General features: G+C 42.7%; 1 protein-coding gene across 5 annotated transcripts in view; it reads left to right on the top strand.

Annotated features, from left to right (window-relative positions):
• The window catches only part of unc-13, a 415,821-nt gene that overhangs the window by 384,763 nt on the left and 8,573 nt on the right, over positions 1–22,485 (top strand). For 4 of the 5 annotated variants that reach the window (XM_075679885.1, XM_075679887.1, XM_075679883.1 and 1 more), the window contains exons 34-38: positions 4,526–4,742; positions 5,472–5,540; positions 8,275–8,373; positions 18,840–19,053; positions 21,242–21,340. In XM_075679885.1, coding sequence (XP_075536000.1) covers positions 4,526–4,742; positions 5,472–5,540; positions 8,275–8,373; positions 18,840–19,053; positions 21,242–21,340 — 698 coding nt within the window. The remainder of the gene's footprint in view (positions 1–4,525; positions 4,743–5,471; positions 5,541–8,274; positions 8,374–18,839; positions 19,054–21,241; positions 21,341–22,485) is intronic. The other variant, XM_075679886.1, reaches the window with a different exon arrangement.

Raw genomic sequence — 22,485 nt, 5'->3', positions numbered from 1 at the left:
AAAAAATTCACTATCTAATTCAAAAATTGGAAACCAACAGTCACTAGATTTCAAGTTTTTCTTTTAAATGCAACAAACCTTGTCAAATTTGGTGCAGTGGTTGCCAAGAAAAACGAATTCTTCTTTTACATGTTGTAGGATTCGTCGGATGATCTCACCGCTGCCACCATTTGTTAGAGTTGTCGGACGATCTAAGAGCTGTAGGCTGATCTCACCGCTGCCAACCAGATGTAAGATTTGGCAGTCGTAGCTGTAGGAAGGAGCTTGACTCTTCGTCGGGACTTAGGCGAGCAGGATTTATTTACATGTTATTTACAGTTGAACATGAGATACATCGACAGTCTAGTGTGACTCCCAAATGGAGCCCGCAAGACGAACCATACAGCAAAACGAGCACATAGCTCACGAGTACATTTCGAGCACGACAACGAGCACCCACTAGCAGCCGACAATCACTGCTTATAAGCACTCCGCTCGACGTCATAGTTCGACGTCATTGTAGATGACCCGCTCTTTTGGAGGAGGCGGGCTCTCGACTTGGAGGAGGAGGAGGGCTCACACACACGCACACACACACACACACATAGGTGCAATGGTCCGGAGCCAACGTCAGAGGGGTTTCGTAGAACTCTGAGCCGTCCTGGGTAGCGCGCCTGGGTAGCACATTGTCTTGCGTCTTGGTCAGCGCGTGGGAAGGAGCCCTCGTATGCATTCCCGCGGCAACTCCCCCACTCATAGCAGAACAGGGCGGCGTTGTCGTGTTGCACACAAAGCCTGCTTCGTTGAACTCGGAGCTGTCCCGGGTGGCGTGCCCGGGTAGCACATCGTCTGGTGTCTCGAAAAGTGCATGGGGAGGTTCCACCAATTACCTCCCCTCTAGAATGCCCCTGAGCTGACCCCTCGCCACGTGGCTGCCGGTTATCCGCAGTTCTCTGAAGTGCACCACCGTCCCGGTTGGATCGGAACACATGCAGCGGGCTGAAATAGCTGCAGGCCGATCCTAACAATGTATATAGATAGGAGCACCCAAGCTAAAGCTTCCTCTTAAGAAGTGATCATAAGTTAGTGAGGGCTAGATTCACCTCAATTTGAAGAGAGAAAGAGCAAAATTGGTCAAGAAGAAACAGGCAAACCTAGATGCAGTAAGGGTAAAAGCAGACAAATTCAGGCTGGTACTTGCAAACAAATATGTAGCCTTAGAAAAGAGAGATGATGATGATGACATAGAGGCAATGAATGAAACCGTAACTAGGCTGCCTTCAGAAGCAGCAGTTGAAGTGGAAGGTAAGGCACCAAGGCAACCAGGAGGTAAGCTCTCCGAAGTAACAAAGGACCTAATAAAGAAACGGCAAAGATTGAAAGTGTCCAACTCAAGAGATCAGATAGAATTCGCGGAACTGTCAAAAGTAATTAAAAAGGAGAAAATAAGGAATATTCGAAATTATAATGTGAGAAAGACTGAGGAAGCAGTAAAAAAATGGACGCAGCCTGAAATCAGTGAGAAAGAAACTTGGCGCTGGACAAATTAAGGTATATGCACTGAAAGATATGCAGGGTAACATCATCAGCAATCTCGAAGATATAGTAAAAGCAGCAGAAGAATTCTATACTGAGCTGCACAGAAACCAAAGCAGCCACGATGCCTCCATTTGAAGTAGTAATGAACAGGTTACAGAGGCTCCTTCTATAACTAGCGATGAAGTTAGAAGGGCCTTGCATGACATGAAACAGGGAAAAGTGGCAGGAGAAGACAGACTACCAGTCGATTTAATCAAAGATGGAGGAGACATAATGCTTGAAAAGCTAGCTCACTAGGCTAGGCCCTTTATACTAACTGTCTGTCGACTTCAAGGGTCCCAGAGAAATGGAAGAGTACTAACATTATACTAATGCACAAAAAGGGAGACGTCAAAAAGAATTGAAAAATAATAGGCCCGTAAGCTTATTTCCAGTATTATGTAAAATATTCACCAGGATAATCTCCAATAGAATAAGGGCAACATTGGACTTTAGTCAACCAAGGGAGCAGGCAGGTTTCAGGAAGGGATACTCTAAAATGAATCACATCCACATCATCAAACAGGTAATCGAGAAATCAGCAGCGTATAATCATCCTCTCTATATGACTTTCATAGATTATGAAAAGGCATTTGATTCAGTAGAGATACCAGTAGTCATAGAGGCATTACATAATCAAGAAGTACAGGACGCTTACATAAATATCTTGGAAAGCATCTACAGAGATTCCACAGCTACCTTAATTCTCCACAATGAAAGTAGGAAGATACCTATAAAGAAAGGGGTCAGAGAAGGAGACACAATCTCTCCAGTGCAGTTCACTGCATGCTTGGAAGAAGTATTCAAGCTATTAAAATGGGAAGGCTTAGGAGGGAGGATCAACAACAAATATCTAAGCAACCTTCAGTTTGCAGATGGCATTGTCTTGTGGAGTGACACTGGGGATGGGTTACAACAAATGATTGAGGACCTTAGCAGACAGAGTGTAGGAGTGGGGTTGTAGATTAATATGCAGAAGACAAAAATAATGATCAATAGCCGGGCAAGGGAACAAGAGTTCAGGATCGCTAGTCAGCCTCTAGAGTCTGTGCGTTTACCTAGGTCAATTACTAACAGGGGACCCTGATCATGAGAAGGAAATTTACAGAAGAATAAAAATGGGTTGGAGCACATTTGGCAGACATTGTCAGATCCTGACTGGAAACTTACCATTATCCATAAAAAGAAAGGTGTACAATCAATGCATTCTACCGGCACTGACATATGGGGCACGAACTTGTAGACTGACAAAGAAGCTTGAAAGCAAATTAAGGACCACGCAAAGAGTGATGAAACGAAGAATGTTAGGTGTAACATTAAGGAGACAGGAAGTGAGCGGTGTGGATCAGAGAGCAAACAGGGATAGCTGATATTCTAATTGACATTAAGAGAAAGAAATGGAGCTTGGCAGGTCATGTAATGCATAGGTTAGATAATTGGTGCACCATCGGGGTTACAGAATGAGTGCCAAGAGAAGGGGAGCGTACTCGTGGACGGCAGAAGACTAGGTGGGGTGATGAAATTAAAATATTCGCAGGCGCTAGCTGGAATCGGTTGATGCAGGACAGGGGTGCTTGGAGATCGTAGGGAGAGGCTTTCGTCCTGCAGTGGACATAAAATAGGCTGATGGTGATGATGTTAAGAAGCCATAAATTATTCTAATTCATTGCTTTAGTTCTGGCAGTACTCATCTCCTGCAACCATGTTTTGGAGGGTTCATTTAGCATATGCAAAGAACATTTACATAATTAAGCATGTACAGTCTATCACATTGATAAATGTAGTCTTCATTGCAAATAGTTAGGTCATATTGCAGCACACTTGTAAGCAGGTGTGCGTGAATGCAATGGTCCTTTTTGGACAAATTGTTAGTAAAATGCTTCACAAAGGTCAATAAGTTCATCACATCTTCATGTATTAAAAGCAGGATAAATGTAAACAATGCCCTTGTGTGACGCTCTTCCTTAGCTGAATAAAAAATGTAGCAACTCTAATTCATTCAACAAATTTCTACATCAATTTCGCATTAGATGCAGACTTTGCTTATCATATATGGTTGTAGCAGGAACTTGTAAGCAACTTCCATGATTAACTGTTTCTAGAAAAACCTTGGTAGTCTCTTTTAAGAAAGGAGTGGTTCCTCCACAAGAAAATTGAGATGCTCACTCTACCATAAAATGCCAATCAAGCATCCACAAGAAAGCTACAAATGATTATTAGAGAGAAATCATGAAAATTTTAGTATGGGGCCATTTGTTGTGCACTGAAAGTAGTCTGCTAATCACATAGAGCACCAGTGTGCAAAAAAGAAATGACATCCTTATTGTTGAAAGTACTTGAAATTTTATGAAGAATACTGAATTTTCCTCTTTCATGCAGAAGCCATCCTATGAGTAATTATGGAACCTTTCTGTTTTAATGGGATGGACTCCTGCTGTGTTATTTAATGATTGTGAAAACTCCTGATAAAGGTGTCAGGGCTAGAAAAATAAGAAATTTTTGAAAAGTAAGAGTTGGTGTTTTCGAGAATGAACGTGTTCAAAATGCTAATCCAAAATAAATACTATAATAAAATTGCATCAAACTATTCTCCAGAACATGCAAAGGTTATCAACAGCTAGAATGTGTCTCTTCCATGACAATTCAAGGCCACTACTGCTCATACTTGATCCCATGGCCTCCAATGTCCTCAAATTTGTTTCAGTTTAAGCTGCACTGAACAAAATTTGTGCATTTCGTGCAAAAAATTCTTTTCCCAGAGTAGTTGTACACTTGTCAAGGTTCAGTGCAAGGCCACTGAGTTACACATAAGAAGGCCATATTGAATAGTATTGATGTTATAATTTCAGTGATTGTTGTGTAAGCACTCCATAAACAGAAATTCTGGTTCCTTACTGAGCACAATTGCATGCGCTGCTTTGAAGTATTGCTAAGGCTCAAGACTTGACAACACATCCTACTGCTGCAGCTTGGAGCCAACCATCAAGCAAAGCATGGGTGAGCTCAGCTCCCTTCTGGCAGGAGTCAAAGGCAGTGGCCAGGTTTCCATGAACCAAACGTCCCAGCGCAATGAGGTAGCAGCCGAGGCAGACCATGTGCTGCATCCTCTCATGGACATTCTCGATGGCAAGCTGTCCATGTTTGCTCAGGTCTGTGAGCGCACCGTGCTCAAGCGTTTGCTCAAGGTGAGTGCAGGGCACCTCAGAGTACTCCTGACACCTGCAGCTGAAACTTTAGTGGAAAAGCATTAATGACAAATGACATGATTCATTGAGACTTTGACTGTTCACGTGATTTAATGGCGTTGATACAGGCAACGAACTCTTTACCTTCAGTGCCTCCAACATGATACTGTAGAAAGACAGTGTCCTTCAAAGTATTAACTGACCCTTGGCAGGTTTTCGATGACAAAAAACGAGTGACATGACAGTGCGATTGTTGGCTCCAAAAGTTCTTTGGGGAGAAAAAATCTGCAAGAAGTCGTAGTGTCTGTGAATCCTGGGCACATGTACACACTGTAATGCAGTTGAAGCCTGCATTAGCGTGCAAGCCTCAGCTTTCTCACAGAATCCATGCCCCTAAATCTTATAGAACTGATAGTGTAGCAGAAAGGCAGCTGGTGAAAAAAAAATGACAGAAATGAAAGCATTTGGTACATGAATGGAATTTAATTACTGTACTTGTACCTCTTAACGGGCCTGGACTGAAAACTAACAAAAGTTCAATATAGAAAGCTACTGAATACAATGAAGGAGTTAATGAGTGTTGCCCCTGAGCTAATTTGGTTTTAAGAGAAATAGTAAGACTTTTGTACAAGTGTTATAGTAACACTTCATTTTAGATAGCACTAGTTAACACTTAGCTGTCATATAGAAGCACCAATGTCCTTAATAATGTAATTTTGTTTCATTTAGGAACTCTGGAAGATTGTTATGCATACGATGGAGAAGACAGTGGTGCTTCCGCCAATGGGAGAGAAGAACGTAAGAGGCTCTGGTTTTTCAGTATCACTTTGGTTCAGTGGTCATTAGCTATGGCAAACAGCAGTGTTCATTCTATTGGGGAACTACAAGTCAAAACAAAGGATGTTCTACCATGTAGCATTGCATATGCTAAGAATAGCACTTATTATGCCATTTTGAGGTATATCATTCGAATCCGCAGGCTGAAAGCCTTGTAAAGCACGCAGCTATGTTCATCAAATGGGACAATTATGCTGCGACTTTGTGCAACACCAAAAAATTAGTATGATGGGGAAAACAAACAACGATTAAACAAAGACTATTTTTATATCAGAGCAGGTGACATCATTTCCTCTCAGGTGAAGTGATGATTTGCTAATATAACTATGCTAAAAAGACAACATATGGCTGTACCTTCATGCATGGTTTCCACATTAACTATGCATTCGTAAATATGAAAACCGTTTTTATATTCATTGAATCAAATAGGCAGGCTGCTGCATATGTAGCCTTCTGGAAGGCATCATAAGACCATCATGTGCAGTAGCCTCCACAGCCCAGTACCACAGCACTAAAGGCAGGCTACCTTGCTACTTTCTTTCTTCACTTGTGATGACACCAAGTAATTTAAGTATCAATTGAACCTATGGTTACGTTTCACCATTGTGGTAAATAAGAGTCTCAGCAAACTATTAAGTGAGGGGCTGTAGATGATTCTGCTTATGGAGCGTTATAATGACTGGTAAACACATTTTAAAGAGCAAGATGGCACTTTCCCACTTGATGTAGCATCATGTAAAACAAGCTATATTGATCCTATTATGGCTTTTTGTCATTAAGAATTATCACCAAGCATTCATGCATTGTGCAGTGTGCTGTGGCTCCCACATAAGAGTTTATTGGAGTAATGAGTGATGGGGGAACATTTGAAACCTCAGGATTGTAACTCCCCCATCGAATAAAAGGCGATTGCTACTGCCAAAATGTCAAATTTTAGGCTAAATATCTGCAGCCTCATAATGATAGATATGTACTTGATTTGCAGGCACTGAGAGATGACACTGAAGTTTTTAAGTGATTGCATTGGCACAGACATTCTTTCTATCTAGTCGGCATTCATTTGTGAATAGAAACTTAGTTAAATGTTGTTGGGTAAATGTGATGCTTCCACTGCTTTGTGTGTATTATAATTTTAGTATATTTAAAGAGTACTCTGCATCCTCAAATGCTTCCTGTGCCTTATTGTACATGAACGCTTACCATTGTTTTCTGGTGAGCACTTACTTTAGAAATTATGTGCCTTTTCGTTAAGTTCTGGTATATTTCTGGCTAGAAAATAGATGAAGCTATAGGATGAAGGTATTTGGTTAATTGCTGCTAATTAGTGTGAAATCACTCTGCTGTAATCACTGCACAGAAAACATATTTTCTGATCCGGCAACTAGCGAATTCATTCAACTATGCGCAGACAAGCTCTGCCGAGTAACCAAGATATCAAGTACAAGAAGAAGAATATGATTATCACTTCAGATTTATAAAAATGCTAGAAAATGGGAAGCCTGTTCATAGGCCTTTGACCTCAAAAAATTTTTTTTTGTTCGTTGAATAATAATGTTAACAGAGCCCAATTAAGTGCTGCTTAGCTCAGCTTCCATACAAGTTTTCAAGTTTGCATTATATTATTTACAAACATACTTTTGTATTCATAACTTTTTTATGTGTAGTATTGGCATCAAATAATAATCTTCCTTTTTATTTTAAGATCACATTTTTATAGTCATTGCATACTTTTTTTATTATGCAGTTAGCTTTAAACAGGAAGAGCTGTGCCCTAGCTATGACACAAATGAATGTTTATGCAATGCAGTAAGAAAGCATATCATGCGAGTGATATTACTTCAGAAAACCAGCTGTGAATCCCAGCTCGTCATGAGTCTGCGGTACTTGCCATGGCAGCGAACCTTGACAAATCTTGGAGTAATAATCAATTACAAAGGCAAGTTTGCTAAAGTGAGTAAAACATTGAAAGAGCAACAAAACTGGGACACAATAAATAGCGAGCAAAGTTAGGCATAATTGCCGTTAGAAGGATGCACACAAACCACAAACACGAAGGAAAGCAATCACAACAACACCAGCGTCATTTCTAACTGATTTATTTCAAGTAAACACTTCAGAATAATTCCTACCCAAGAATCACACCTATTAATCAAAAAAAGAAGCTTATTACATAAAAGAATTGAACAGTGCATATATTAGTGGTATGTCAATACAGCTGTATGATTCTGAGATTAGAATCTTTGACCTGCTTGTTGTCCCATCAGGTGCGATTGATGCCTTCTGCGCAAGCAAACATATCGGGTCTGTACCTGAAATACATAAGTTGGAACTGCTGCCCATGTTTGTCATGATTGTTTTCTTTCGTGTCTGCGGTTTGAGTGAGTCATTTTACTTTCAATTATGTCTCGCAGCAAGTACTAGCTAGGCCAACAAGTTCTTCTGAAGCAAGCAATGTGCTAGAATCTATAACACGTACATTCACTCTTTTCCCTGAGGTTCACTCACCAACATGTCATCACAGCCTGACACCCATCATCAATGAACATGAACATAGAATCTGTTCCTTTTCTGGTCACGCTGTCTCTGACTCCTTCAACCTGTGTACTCTCCTCGCAGTTACAGATCCTTCTCTACTGTCTATCCTTGCTGCTGCATTCTCTGTTCTGTCTTTCCTGCTGCCACTGTTCTGTCGCAGATGATCCTTCCCAACTTGCCCAATGCCAAAATTGAAGACGTGTCACGGCTCTTTCGAAACCATGTTGCTGCCAACAAGCTCCCAACACTGGGTGTCATGGTGAGCCTCACTCTCCACAAGTGTTACCAGCTTGCTTTTTTTTTTTACTACCTTTTCCTCTCTCTCGCTCTGCCTCTTTTTTTTCCATTTTCTTTTTTTTAACATCACACTATAAGCCACTTGCCAAATCAAATTTGTTATACAGCATACGATGCCATAAGAGCAAACTTCCCAGACGCTGTGTAGCATGCATCATTTACTAAGGACACTACATTAGTTTAGACTGGTAAATTACAATCTGAAAACTTTGGTAGAAAAAAAGGCTGCATGTTATTAGAAAAAATACAGCACAAACATTGGTTTCTGATTTTTATGCCCAAAGCGGTATCTTTGTGTATGCCTTCATTTATACTCATAATGTGCACTCGCATTTCTGAGTTAGGGATTCAGTAACTTTCAACTGCACTGTCATGAATATATTTATTGCTAAACAATGCACTATACTCAGTGAAAAACCAGAAATACAAGAGAGACTACTCGCACAAAAGTGAGGTATGCCTACTCACAGCCCTTTACATTGTAATCTCATTATCACACAGGCATGATAAACAGGCTTATCAGTGGTTTAGCAACAATGAACATGCCAATGTCACACACCAAACACTCATAAATAACCACAATCGGCAGATGTAGGGGGGGGGGGATAATGAAGAGAGATTGCAGCACAAACACACAAGAATGCACATACTGTGAACAACGATTTCGAAAGATATTATCTTTACCTCTCATTTTGGAAACTTCCTCCAATCTCCTGAAGAGCGTGAACAGGTGCACAATGCTTTTGATAAGACATGCCATTGGAGGCTGGGTGTGCCCCACTTCACTGCCAGGGTAAACAAAACAAAGCCGCAATACCTGAGCAAGGCTAATATGTGGCCATGGATTGCAAGGAGGAATGAGAAAGAGAATGAGCCGAAGTGACTCAGTGACACATCCGTATGTGTTCCTTTTGAGAGGAACTAGCCACACTATTCTTGGCCTGTCACTGAGTGTAGAGCCAAGCAGATGCTGCCAAAATCGTCGGTACCTGACGTGCAGTTTTGATAGTCGTGTTTCCAACTATATTTTCCCTCTGCATTTTTACTGGTTTACCAAGCTAACTATTGTAAGATGCAGAATCACAATTTCAAAAGCATAATCTGTTGATCTAGGTGGTGGCACTAGTAGCAGTTATTTTGTAAGGAAAACCAAGTAATGGACAATTACAATACTTCCTAATGTGAAATTTGAGCGCAGCTATATACATGTTTTCAGTTCGTGGTAGTTAAACCTCAATATAACGAAAGCGGGCATGTCCTATGCTACCGTGGCTTAGCGGAGAGACGAGAACTAGGATTCGGATTCTTGATTAATAAGAATATAGCTGGTAACATACAGGAATTCTATAGCATTAACGAGAGGGTGGCAGGTCTTGTTGTGAAACTTAATAAGAGGTACAAATTGAAGGCCATATAGGTCTACGCCCCTACATCCAGTCATGATGACCAGGAAGTCGAAAGCTTCTATGAAGACGTGGAATCGGCAATGGGTAAAGTCAAAACAAGATACACTATGCTGATGGGCGACTTCAGTGCCAAGATAGGCAAGAAGCAGGCTGGAGACAAGTCAGTGGGGGAATATGGCATAGGCTCTAGGAATAGCAGGAGAGAGTTATTAGTCTAGTTTGCAGAACAGAAATAATATGCGGATAATAAATACCTTCTTTCGCAAGCGGGATAGCTGAAAGTGGACGTGGAGGAGCCCGAATGGCGAGACTAGAAATGAAATAGACTTTATACTCTGCGCTAACCCTGGCATCATACAAGATGTGGACATGCTCGGCAAGGTGCATTGCAGTGACCATAGGATGGTAAGAACTCGAATTAGCATAGACTTGAGGAGGGAACGGAAGAAACTGGTACATAAGAAGCCGATCAATGAGTTAGTGGTAAGAGGGAAAATAGAAGAATTCCAGATCAAGCTACAGAACAGGTATTCAGTCTTAACTCAGGAAGAGGACCTTAGTGTTGAAGATATGAACGACAATCTTATGGGCATCATTAAGGAATGTGCAATAGAAGTCAGTGGTAATTCCATTGGACAGGATACCAGTAAGCTATCGCAGCTAGGAGACGAATGATCTGATCAAGAAACGCCAATGTATGAAAGCCTCTAACCCTACAGCTAGAATAGAACTGGCAGAAATTTCGAAGTTAATCAACAAGTGTAAGACAGCTGACATAAGGAAGTATAATATGGATAGAATTGAACATGCTCTCAGGAACGGAGGAAGCCTAAAAGTAGTGAAGAAGAAACTAGGAATTGGCAAGAATCAGATGTATGCGTTAAGAGACAAAGCGGGCAATATCATTACTAATATGGATGAGATTGTTCAAGTGGCTGAGGAGTTCTATAGAGATTTATACAGTACCAGTGGCACCCACAACGATAATGGAAGAGAGAATAATCTAGAGGAATTCGAAATCCCACAGGTAACGCCGGAAGAAGTAAAGAAAGCCTTGGGAGCTGTGCAAATGGGGAAGGCAGCTGGAGAGGATCAGGTAATAGCAGATTGTTCTAGAAAAACTGGCCATCCTGTATATGCAATGCCTCATGACCTCGAGCACACCGAAATCTTGGAAGAACGCTAACATAATCCTAATCCATAAGAAAGGGGACGCCAAAGACTTGAAAAATTATAGACCGATCAGCTTACTGTCCGTTGCCTACAAAGTATTTACTAAGGTAATCGCAAATAGAATCAGGAACACCTTAGACTTCTGTCAACCAAAGGACAAGGCAGGATTTCGTATAGGCTACTCAACAATAGACCATATTCACACTATCAATCAGGTGATAGAGAAATGTGCGGAATATAACCAACCTTTATATATAGCTTTCATTGATTACGAGAAAGCGTTTGATTCAGTCGAAACCTCAGCAGTCATGGAGGCATTACGGAATCAGGGTGTAGACAAGCCGTATGTAAAAATACTGAAAGATATCTACAGCGGCTCCGCAGCCACCGTAGTCCTCCATAAAGAAAGCAACACAATCCCAATAAAAAAAGGCGTCAGGCAGGGAGATATGATCTCTCCAATGCTATTCACAGCGTGTTTACAGGAGGTATTAAGAGACCTGGATTGGGAAGAATTGGGGATAAGAGTTAATGGAGAATACGTTATTAACTTGCGATTCGCTGATTATATTGCCTTGCTTAGTAACTCAGAGGACCAATTGCAATGCATGCTCACTGACCTGGAGAGGCAAAGCAGAAGAGTGGGTCTAAAAATTAATCTGCAGAAAACTAAAGTAATGTTTAACTGTTTCAGAAGAGAACAGCAGTTTACGATAGGTAGCGAGGCACTGGAAGTGGTAAGGGAATACATCTACTTAGGATAGGTAGTGACCGCGGACCCTGATCATGAGACTGAAATAATCAGAAGAATACGAATGGGCTGGGGTGCGTTTGGCAGGCATTCTCAGATCATGAACAGCAGGTTGCCATTATCCCTCAAGAGAAAAGTGTATAACAGCTGTGTCTTACCAGTACTCACGTATGGGGTAGAAACCTGGATGCTTACGAAGCGGGTACTACTTAAATTGAGGACGATGCAACGAGCTATGGAAAGAAGTATGATGGGTGTAACGTTAAGGGATAAGAAAAGAGCAGATTGGGTGAGGGAACAAACGCGAGTTAAGGACAGCTTAGTTGAAATCAAGAAAAAGAAATGGGGCATGGGCAGGACGGATAATGAGGAGGGAAGATAACCGATGGTCATTAAGGGTTACGGACTGGATTGCAAGGGAAGGGAAGCGTAGCAGGGGGCAGCAGAAAGTTAAGTGGGCGGATGAAATTAAAAAGTTTGCATGGATGACATGGCCACAATTAGTATATGACCGGGGTAGTTGGAGAAGTATGGGAGAGGCCTTTGCCCTGCAGTGGGCGTAACCAGGCTGATGATGATGATGATGACGATGATGAACTTGAATATGATGAAATTCTTATATAACAAAGTATTTGACGTTTCATAACCTATTTTCAGTAGAACTACATCTTTTTAGGACCTCAATATTGTTGCGTTGCAGAAGTCGCATATAACGATGTATTTACAATATTTATTAGACAGACAACAATGCATAAACAAGATGGCTGTCAAGACCAATTCCACCTACACACGTTAAATCATCTTCTTCTGACTGGCGTCACTCTTGGTTGCACCGTAACCTAACCCCCACCTGTAATGGCACCGTCTCAGCACTAACTATAAGGAAGGTGAACTCATGGCAAAATAAGGCTTCAGCCGGGACACGTGCACGACGTCTGTCGAGGCACGTGAGTCCAGCAGAGCTATCTCATAGTTCACGTCGCCAAGCTGATGCACTATCGTGTAGGGCCCTGTGTAGCGCAGCAGCAGCTTTTCAGTCAAGCCGATGCGGCGACATGGTGTCCATAGGAGGACAACAGAGACAGGAGGGAATCAAATGTCCCGACTTCAGCTTTCATACCGGATCTTCTGTGCAGCCTGAGACTCGGTGAGCTGGGAGCCAGCAATCTGGCGTGCCGTGTGAGCCCAGGCACAGATGTCTTGAGCATATTCAGTGGGAGTGCTCATCGAGGAAGGAAGCACTTTGTCGAAGGGCAAAGAAGGATGTCACCCAAACAAAAGGTATAATGGTGAAAAGCCAGCAGTCTCGTGACGGGATGAATTATAGGCCAAGGTCATGAAGGGTAACATGGTGTTCCAATCACTGCGGTCATCAGAAATGTACATAGACAGCATTTCTGTCAACATGTGGTTGAGCCGTTCCATCAGTCCATTTGTCTGCGGGTGGAAGCTTGTGCTCGACAGAAGAGGATCGAAGTAGGTCTTCAACTACTTTGGACAAGAAGGTGCACCTGCAATCAGTGAGGAGCTGCCGGGGTGTGCCATATGGAGGATGGCATCATGTAAAAGGAAATCTGCCACCTCAGTTGCACAGCTTGTGCACAAAGCTCACTTGATCACATACCGAGTCACGTAATCGGTCGCGACATCATCATCATCATCAGCCTGGTTACGCCCACTGCAGGGCAAAGGCCTCTCCCATACTTCTCCAACAACCCCGGTCATGTACTAATTGTGGCCATGTCATGCCTGCAAACTTCTTAATCTCATCCGCCCACCTAACTTTCTGCCGCCCCCTCCTACGCTTCCCTTCCCTTGGGATCCAGTCCGTAACCCTTAATGACCATCGGTTATCTTCCCTCCTCATTACATGTCCTGCCCATGTCCATTTCTTTTTCTTGATTTCAACTAAGCTGTCATTAACTCGCGTTTGTTCCCTCACCCAATCTGCTCTTTTCTTATCCCTTAACGTTACACCTATCATTCTTCTTTCCATAGCTCGTTGCGTCGTCCTCAATTTGAGTAGAACCCTTTTCGTAAGCCTCCAAGTTTCTGCCCCGTAGGTGTGTACTGGTAAGACACAGCTATTATATACTTTTCTCTTGAGGGATAATGGCAACCTGCTGTACATGATCTGAGAATGCCTGCCAAACGCACCCCGGCCCATTCTTATTCTTCTCATTATTTCCGTCTCATGATCCGGATCCGCCGTCACTACCTGCCCTAAGTAGATGTATTCCCTTACGACTTCCAGTGCCTCGCTGCCTATTGTAAATTGCTGTTCTCTTCCGAGACTGTTAACCATTACTTTAGTTTTCTGCAGATTAATTTTTAGACCCACTCTTTTGCTTTGCCTCTCCAGGTCAGTGAGCATGCATTGCAATTGGTCCTCTGAGTTACTAAGCAAGGCAATATCATCAGCGAATCGCAAGTTACTAAGGTATTCTCCATTAACTTTTATCCCCAATTCTTCCCAATCCAGGTCTCTGAATACCTCCTGTAAACACGCTGTGAATAGCATTGGAGATACCGTATCTCCCTGCCTGACGCCTTTCTTTATTGGGATTTTGTTGCTTGCTTTATGGAGGACTACGGTGGCTGTGGAGCCGCTATAGATATCTTTCAGTATTTTTACATACGGCTCGTCTACACCCCGATTCCGCAATGCCTCCATGACTGCTGAGGTTTCGACAGAATCAAACGCTTTCTCGTAATCAATGAAAGCTATATATAAGGGTTGGTTATATTCCGCACATTTCTCTATCACCTGATTGATAGTGTGAATATGATCTATTGTTGAGTAGCCTTTACGGAATCCTGCCTGGTCCTTTGCTTGACAAAAGTCTAAGGTGTTCCTGATTCTATTTGCGATTAGCTTAGTAAATAGTTTGTAGGCCACGGACAGTAAGCTGATCGGTCTATAATTTTTCAAGTCTTTGGCGTCCCCTTTCTTATGGATTAGGATTATGTTAGCGTTCTTCCAAGATTCTGGTACGCTCAAGGTCATGAGGCATTGCGTATACAGGGTGGCCAGTTTCTCTAGAACAATCTGAACACCATCCTTCAACAAATCGGTTGTTACCTGATCCTCCCCAGCTGCCTTCCCCCTTTGCATATCTCCCAAGGCTTTCTTTACTTCTTCCAGCGTTACCTTTGGGATTTCGAATTCCTCTAGACTATTTTTTCTTCCATTATCGTCGTGGGTGCCACTGGTCGCGACAATTACCCACTTATTTCCAGATTTCAATGTTGGAAAAGAGCTGAGCAGATCGAGACCGACGGGAAAGAATGGTTCTGAGGGCACATCGATGGGGTGAAAGCGTCCAGCGGGAAGCACAGCAGGTATTTTGTGGTGCTGACAGAGCGCGCAGGCTGCAACGTAGGGGTGCACAGAGCAGTACAGGCCTGGCCACTAGAAGCAGCACCGTGCACGGTCGTAAGTGTGCGAAACACCAAGGTGACCTGCAGGAGGGGCGTCATGCAACCACTCAAGAACTGATGTCCACAGGTGGCTTGGTACAACGAATAAATGTTCTGGTCCTTCAGGATGTAAACTGCGATGGTAGAGAATGTCGTCGCGGAGCGCGAACATGCACAGCGTGGGCTCTAAATGTGCAGAATTGAGACGAGCAATGAGAACATGTAAGCAGTCATCACGCCGTTGTTCAGTGCAGATGTGGAGATCAGAAATGAACAGGACGCAGGAGTCGGTATCATGTGCATCATATTCAGGGCTGTCAACAGGATGACGGTAGAGGCAGTCGGCGTCCTTGTGCAGACGGCCTGACTTGTATAAAACAGCAAAGGAATATTCTTCAAGCTATAGCACCCATCTACCCAATCGTCCATGTCCAGTGGGGTCCTTAAGCGAGGAGAGCCACCACAAGGCACGGTGATTGGTAACCACAGAAAATGTGTGGCATTACAAATAGAGGCGTAATTTGGTGACTACCCGAACTAACACCAGGTAATTTGGCAATTGAAAAATTCCTCTCGTCGGGTGGCAGGAGGTGGCTGCTGTATGTAATACGCACTCTGCGTTAAGTTGCCATTGAACAAGTACAGCCCCAATTCCATAGCCACTGGCATCCGTGTGCAGTTCAGTGGCAGCAAATGAATTGTAATGAGCCAGCAATGGAGGAGTCATGAGCCAGTGTACGAGTGCCGAGAAGGCTTTGTTTTTGCAATATCGGGTTTGGCAGTGCAACAATGTAATGAAGTGTGCTTGTATACAATTTCAATATAACGAAATTTTACTGCCGCCGCAAAAGAATACCATGACAATAAATGGAAAATGACGCAGATGCAGGTGGTCAAAAAGATTGAATTACAAATGGCACTCCAAAAGAAAAGGAAAAGCTACAAGCATCGTAAGGGTCTCATTTTTCAGTGGACACCTGAACTGTGCTGTGGCCATGGCAAATATACACGGTGACAAAATTGCAATATTCAGCGATATAATTCATTACATTCGAATTTCGTTAATTCGAACATGCTTAATTCGAACTTCCGGGTTATTCGAACTGAAGCTGTTGTCCCATCAAGGCTATGTGTTTTCCAATGGGCGAAAACGCCTTTTAAGTCCAACGCTCAAGCATTTGCGACGGTTTATTCGAACATACTGCGCTCCGACAATGCTCTCAGCAGCGCGCCAAATCACGTGGCGGCGCCTCCGACTAGCATTCCTCACACCCCGCATAGAGGAAAAGCTTAGAATTGACTTCTCAACGCCGCGCGTGAAGAAAAATAAAAAGCCGTGGCGGAAATTTGTGCACAGGCATGTGCAGGCGCGCATCACCGATTACTACTTCTGCTCGTGACGGGTTAGTGACTTCTGTTAGTGTCGCTCCACCGCCATGTACCCCATACAGTCAATGTATGAGAACGTCTGAAATTTCGGACGCAAAAAATTTTTGCCGTCCGACTTTCCGGACTTTTTGTTATGACCGCAGGTCCGAAACGGCATTAATCGAAGCCACCACTACCGCCATTTTGATTCTCACGCCGCCTCGAGTAGACGCTCTCGCACGCAGATCAGCTGGCAGCCGTAGCCACACCAAGGCAACGCTAGGCCTTGCTGCTTCGACGTTCACTGCCAAGCTTCTTGCTGCTCGGTGCCATGCTTTTCATTGAAACGATTCGCCGCTGTAAGCAATGGCGCCAACTTCGCCTTTGTAATCCTCGTCATTGTCTTCGGAGAGCGGAGAGCACGGCTCATTGCATAATGCCGGTTCCCGAAAGTCAACTTCGCCCCAATACAGTATTCGTACGCGGTGAAGCATACCAAAAGTTTGAAGGGCAATTGTCTCGGGACATACGTTTCCTTTTATTATACACGCGTGCGCCCGCCGCCTCCTATCACAGTACGAGCACCGGTACGCCTAATAAATGACTGTGATTTGTAAATACGTGTGAATAAATCTTGTGGAACTTTCTACTCATGTTAGCTGAGTGCACATGTGCCGCTGCAGGTAAGTCCTCCATTCAATTAGCTTCCTTTAATTCGTACAAATTTTTGGGTCCCTTCAATCTTGAAGTATCAAGATTCGACTGTATGTTCACTAATGAACTACACAACTTTTCAGTTTAGGGCACATGCTGCAAATGGGAAATTGAAGCCAAGCAGTAGTGAGGTCATGTCTGTTTAGCACAAGTCCTATGACAAGCCACACTTTCAAGGTATCCTTTCCCAAAATCTGCCAGAAGATGCACTGCCATTCCAGTTAAGTATGTGCAAGGTACAGAGCATCACATGTTTGAGGCTCATCATAATTAATGGCAATCACTGATTATGGCAAGTTCTAGCTGCTCCTGGTGGGCCAGTCCACATATATCCTATATGTAAGCTGAGCAAAAACCATATGCTGCTGCTGGGCATTTTTAGGTTACCCCTGGCAATGTGGGTGTCTGGATGCTGGATGATGGGGCGGGCACAAATTGCCTCAAGCACATCATTCACGGGCATGGCACAAGAGCTCAGTGGCATTATGTTCTGCAGCTGCAAGGTCATTAGCGTCCTCATTTTCCACAACACCTCAGCGGCTGGAAACCCACTAAAAAGCAAAGGTCCAACCCCCACCTTCACTGAGTGCCACAATGTTGTGGTGGGGCTGTACTGAGTATTAATTAGGGAGAGGCAGCTCATCATTTTGAGCCTGGTGAGTGCGGAGTGCAAGTCCGTTACCAACATGCAACTTTCGTGGAATCATTGAAGCTCCAGCAGCAAATTCCAGACCATCCATAACACCGCCACTTGGCTGGGGCAGACAAGGACTGCTCATCGAGGCAACAGCTACAGCTGGTTTGCAGTGCTGGTATTGTGGCCACAGCACTAATACTGGTGTGTGCTCTTGCAGGACTGAAGCATCCACGTATACATGGAGCTCACCAAACAGGATGGCTCTCATCAGCTGGTGAAACGCATATTCAATTGTGTGGCACTGACCATGCGCACCTGTAATATCAGCATGCACCGCAACTGGCAATGGGTTTTTTGTTGGCTCCATGGAAATTGTATAACTTCAGATCGTTCTAACAAATTTTAGATGTTCTGCTCATATTGAATTCAAGCAAATCAACCGTACTTAATGCAGCCTTTATTGATCCGATGGTAAGCAATCATTGCTGAGTTTCTTTTCTATATAAGGGAAATATAGACAATGGCACTGTATTTTGTGCTGCATACAACTAGAGTAGAAACAACAGACCCTGCAGGTCAGTTATGGTAATTGCATAATTGATATAAAAATTGAGCTGAAACTTCATGGTATGAGAATGTATAAAGCCGTGGTAGAGTGTTAGAAAGTTACTTTGTCGGGGAAGTGTCCTAAGTTATGATGGAATTTTTCTGTTAAGTGTAAACATAAGATACCTCATGCTAACTGCGTACATGATATAAGAATTGAACAGTGAGTTTGTGATATGAGAATGTATAAAGGTGTGATAAAGCATTATAAGTGTACTCTATGGTTAGGATTGCTGTAAGATATGACGAGATTTTTCACTGAAGTGTACACATAAAATATGTCATGTAGATTGTGAGAGTTTTTCAACAAGTACAGTTGTGTACTCAACACATTTATGGGTTTGCTCATGCAGGAAGTGGAGAAGAACCTAACACCGAAGCAGTGTGCTGTGCTAGACGTGGCGCTGGACACCATCAAGCAGTACTTCCATGCGGGTGGCAACGGCCTCAAGAAGACATTCTTGGACAAAAGCCCTGAGCTTCAGAGCCTTCGATATGCCCTTTCCCTTTACACCCAAACCACTGACACGCTCATCAAGACGTTCGTCTCCACACAGACCAAGCAAGGTCAGTCACAGGCCTTTTCTGCCTTTCTTTTGGCAGACTTAATCCATATTTGTAGGGCTGTCCGTTCTTCGCCCTGCTTCCACTTGTAGAGCTGCTGATGGGCACCAGGTGCCCTTCAGTTCCTTGCCTGTAGACTGCAGAATTCGCCAAGTTCTTTACAAACAGCATATAGTCTCTGCACAGTATGCTTTAATGTTATGCTGATGCCGTTCAATACCACTTTTTCTTGACTACCCATTATTACTGCAGCTACAAGGTCATACCATAGGATGGTTAGGGGCTGCATGATAACGTACACTTGAAATAAACTTGAAGTACAAGTGGTCAACTAGAAAGGCAGTAATGGGCAGGTGTCACTGCTGAAGTGTGGCGTTGTGTGTCAAAAAAGTATTGATGAAATGTTAAAGTATATATGCATGGAGGTTTGTAGCATTATGGTAACTATCACATGATGCCATTGGCTTACCAGGTGTCATGATGTTTTGGTGAAGAAGAATGAAAGCACATGCAGAAATGTGTTTTAAATCTAGAAGCAAAGATTAAAAGTTTTAGCTAGCACATCTATACCAGCCAGCTCTCCTGAATTCTCTGTATTGCTTCCAAATTTGGGTTTGTTCTACAATTTTACTGTTGTTGCATCAAGTTTTATGAAAAATAAATTCTGTTAGCGAAAATTTTTACTCGTGAGTCTCAAAACCTTCTATTGGAAGTCTGCCGGTAATGAAGGATGCCGGAGAGGTACTTGCTTTGAGTAAGTTTATACTGACATGTTCTTAAAGCGCGTGAAATCAGCAACAGCAAAGTCACTGAAAACATCACTGTGATCTTGAAAGAAATGTGTTACTCCTCAGTCCTTGCTGTTCCAAGTTTGCTGCTGCTTGTGCGCTACATGAAAAGGTAAATCATTAGACAGTTTTAGTTTAGCGTACGCTATAGTATAGTGGTTCGTTACTGTGTATGCGCAGAACGCTAAACGACCCATAGCATATAACATACGCACGCTATTTTTCAGATTTAACATTAGCGGCTTTGCGTGTTTTGTGTAGTTTGCGTGAAACATGGCGGCAATCCCGGCTGCCCACTTCGAACTGAATTTGGCATTGCTTTTGTAAAATTCACTTCGCCAGTAGCAAACGACTGTGTAAACGGCTTTCGCTTAGTCTCAGGCCACTTCAACGACAGAGTATTGTGGATATAACCTTGCATAGTTTTTGAGATCTCGTCTAGTTTCAAATGAGTCGAAGCCTAACGAAAGAAACGTTCGAGATGGCAGCGCCACCTATCACTCCAGTTGGGAGATAGCTGCAACGACGGCATATGGCCTCTGAGATCCGAATATCTCGCAGGGAAACTAAATCTTTAACAAACGTGTGCTGCTTAGCGTACGCTAGACTATATTGTATAGCTTATGCTATAGTTACGTACGCTAAACTAAAACTGTCTATTAATGAAGTACACATGTATGCCCCAAAAGCCAGGCAAACTTCAAAAATAAATGCATGCATATTGTGCCAGTGGGATTCTTATAATTTTTAATGGCAGATATGCTCCATCAGCATAGTATTTGTCTTGTAAGAGTTGTTTAGGGCATCAAGTCTAGTAGCGTCACTTAAGATGGGTGCAGTTTTTCTCCCAAAGTGAATCATAGAGGGATTTTGACCTTTATCGAAACAGCTTGTTCCAGCCATATTAAATGGACGAGGTTAGCCGAGCATAAAAGGACAACTTACCTAATACACAAATAAAATAAGTTCTGCACATCTATATGTGGTGCATTTCCTACTCATAGCTAGGACATGACAGCTCTAGCTGCACATGTCTTCATTTTTCCTTAAACTGCTCCTTCATAAAATAGTGTCAGCATAATGTAGGCTAATGTCTGCACATTGCAAAATTTTGTAAGAACCCATCAAGTTAATGCAATACCATACAGGTTAACACATATAAAGTTTATCTGCCAGACATGGCGCAAGTAAGTTATAGAAACTTTTAGAACATTTGCTTCCTTGTAGTGCTAAGTGTTTTAGAAACCACAGTATACAGGCCTACAATTGAGGCTTGAGCTGCCCTAATACCAGATGGCATTTTGTGATCTGAAATGTGCACATAGAAAGACAACTTGGCACTTGGTAAGAACAGATTGATTGCCTAATCTGGAAATTGATCTTTTTAACCCCTGCTTCTCTAGATCAACCAAGCGCTGAAGAAGGCAGTGTTGGAGAAGTGTCAGTGCAGGTCGATCTGTTTATGCACCCTGGAACAGGAGAACACAAGATCACTGTAAAAGGTATTATGCATCCACTGTCATGTTAGTTTTGAGTTGTCATATTTGTTGAAGCTTGGGGCGTATTACTGTATGCAATCTAAGGCAGTCTAACAATAGATGTGTTTGTCCCTCAGTTCCAGAAACAGAATGTAATGTTCTTATTTTGATTGTTATGTATATTTTTACAGAGGGCTCACACTTTTGCTTCAGTTATTCAACATGTAGGACTTGGCAGCTAGAAACAGGAAAGTCAAGTGCAGTGGAACTTATAGTTGCATTGAATTTCCACATTTACAGCCATATAACCAAACATGTATTTTTGGTAGCCAAGGAATTTTTGTTTTGTCTTCTGCCAAATCTCACAGATGGTGCTAGGCATCATTACGCAGCAGGGAGAAAGCATCAGAGAAGCATTGTAAACTTCCATGCAGGCATATATTAATCTTCATTGTGATAAGTGGCAAGCTCATGCGCACATTGGTGCACTGGTGGCACATTGTGTCTTGGAGGAGAAATGGGTGTTCAGATCTGAAACAAAGTATATCATTACCTAATGGCTAGAACAACTACAAGAGCATTCCTCAAGCAGAAAATTAAATTGTGTTAAACATTTCAAAAATGTTTCTTAGTACAGTTAAACCTCGATATAACGAAGTAGGTAAAATCGGCAATTTGCATTATATTGAAATTTCGTATTGAAATTTGACCTTTCATGCAGATAAGTACAGTCGCCGATCGATTTTTCTTACACGAAAAGCTGCCGCAGAATTTTACAAATTATCGGGCAATCGAAAAAAACCAAATTTGAATAAGAAAACAATTCACTTTGATAAATTTGGGAGTCGGTGACGAATGATACGGTTTCATGCCACGTCGACGGCATCTTCACATAGGCGATTTGAATTAAGTGAAGCGTGAAGCCAGTCGTGTTTTCTCGTGCACTCTGCCCCCGCGGATGATAGCGTCGTCCACACTGGGACGACGCTTTTATGAAAAGTGCCGGTAGTGGGGAGCGAATTCTTCGTCTGCCTCTCGCTCCATTTTCGAGATTCAAAATTCGAGATTACGCAACCTTCAATACTAAACACATGAGAAGACAGCTTACACAATGCCACGCCATCTCAGCATGCCCACTCTTCGCACATGCGGCAGGTTACCTCTAAAGC

Source organism: Dermacentor variabilis, chromosome 2 (genome assembly GCF_050947875.1).
Source record: "Dermacentor variabilis isolate Ectoservices chromosome 2, ASM5094787v1, whole genome shotgun sequence".
NCBI lineage: Eukaryota > Metazoa > Arthropoda > Arachnida > Ixodida > Ixodidae > Dermacentor > Dermacentor variabilis.
Note: the sequence above shows the minus strand (reverse complement) of the source record. Positions and strands in the feature narration are given on the sequence as shown.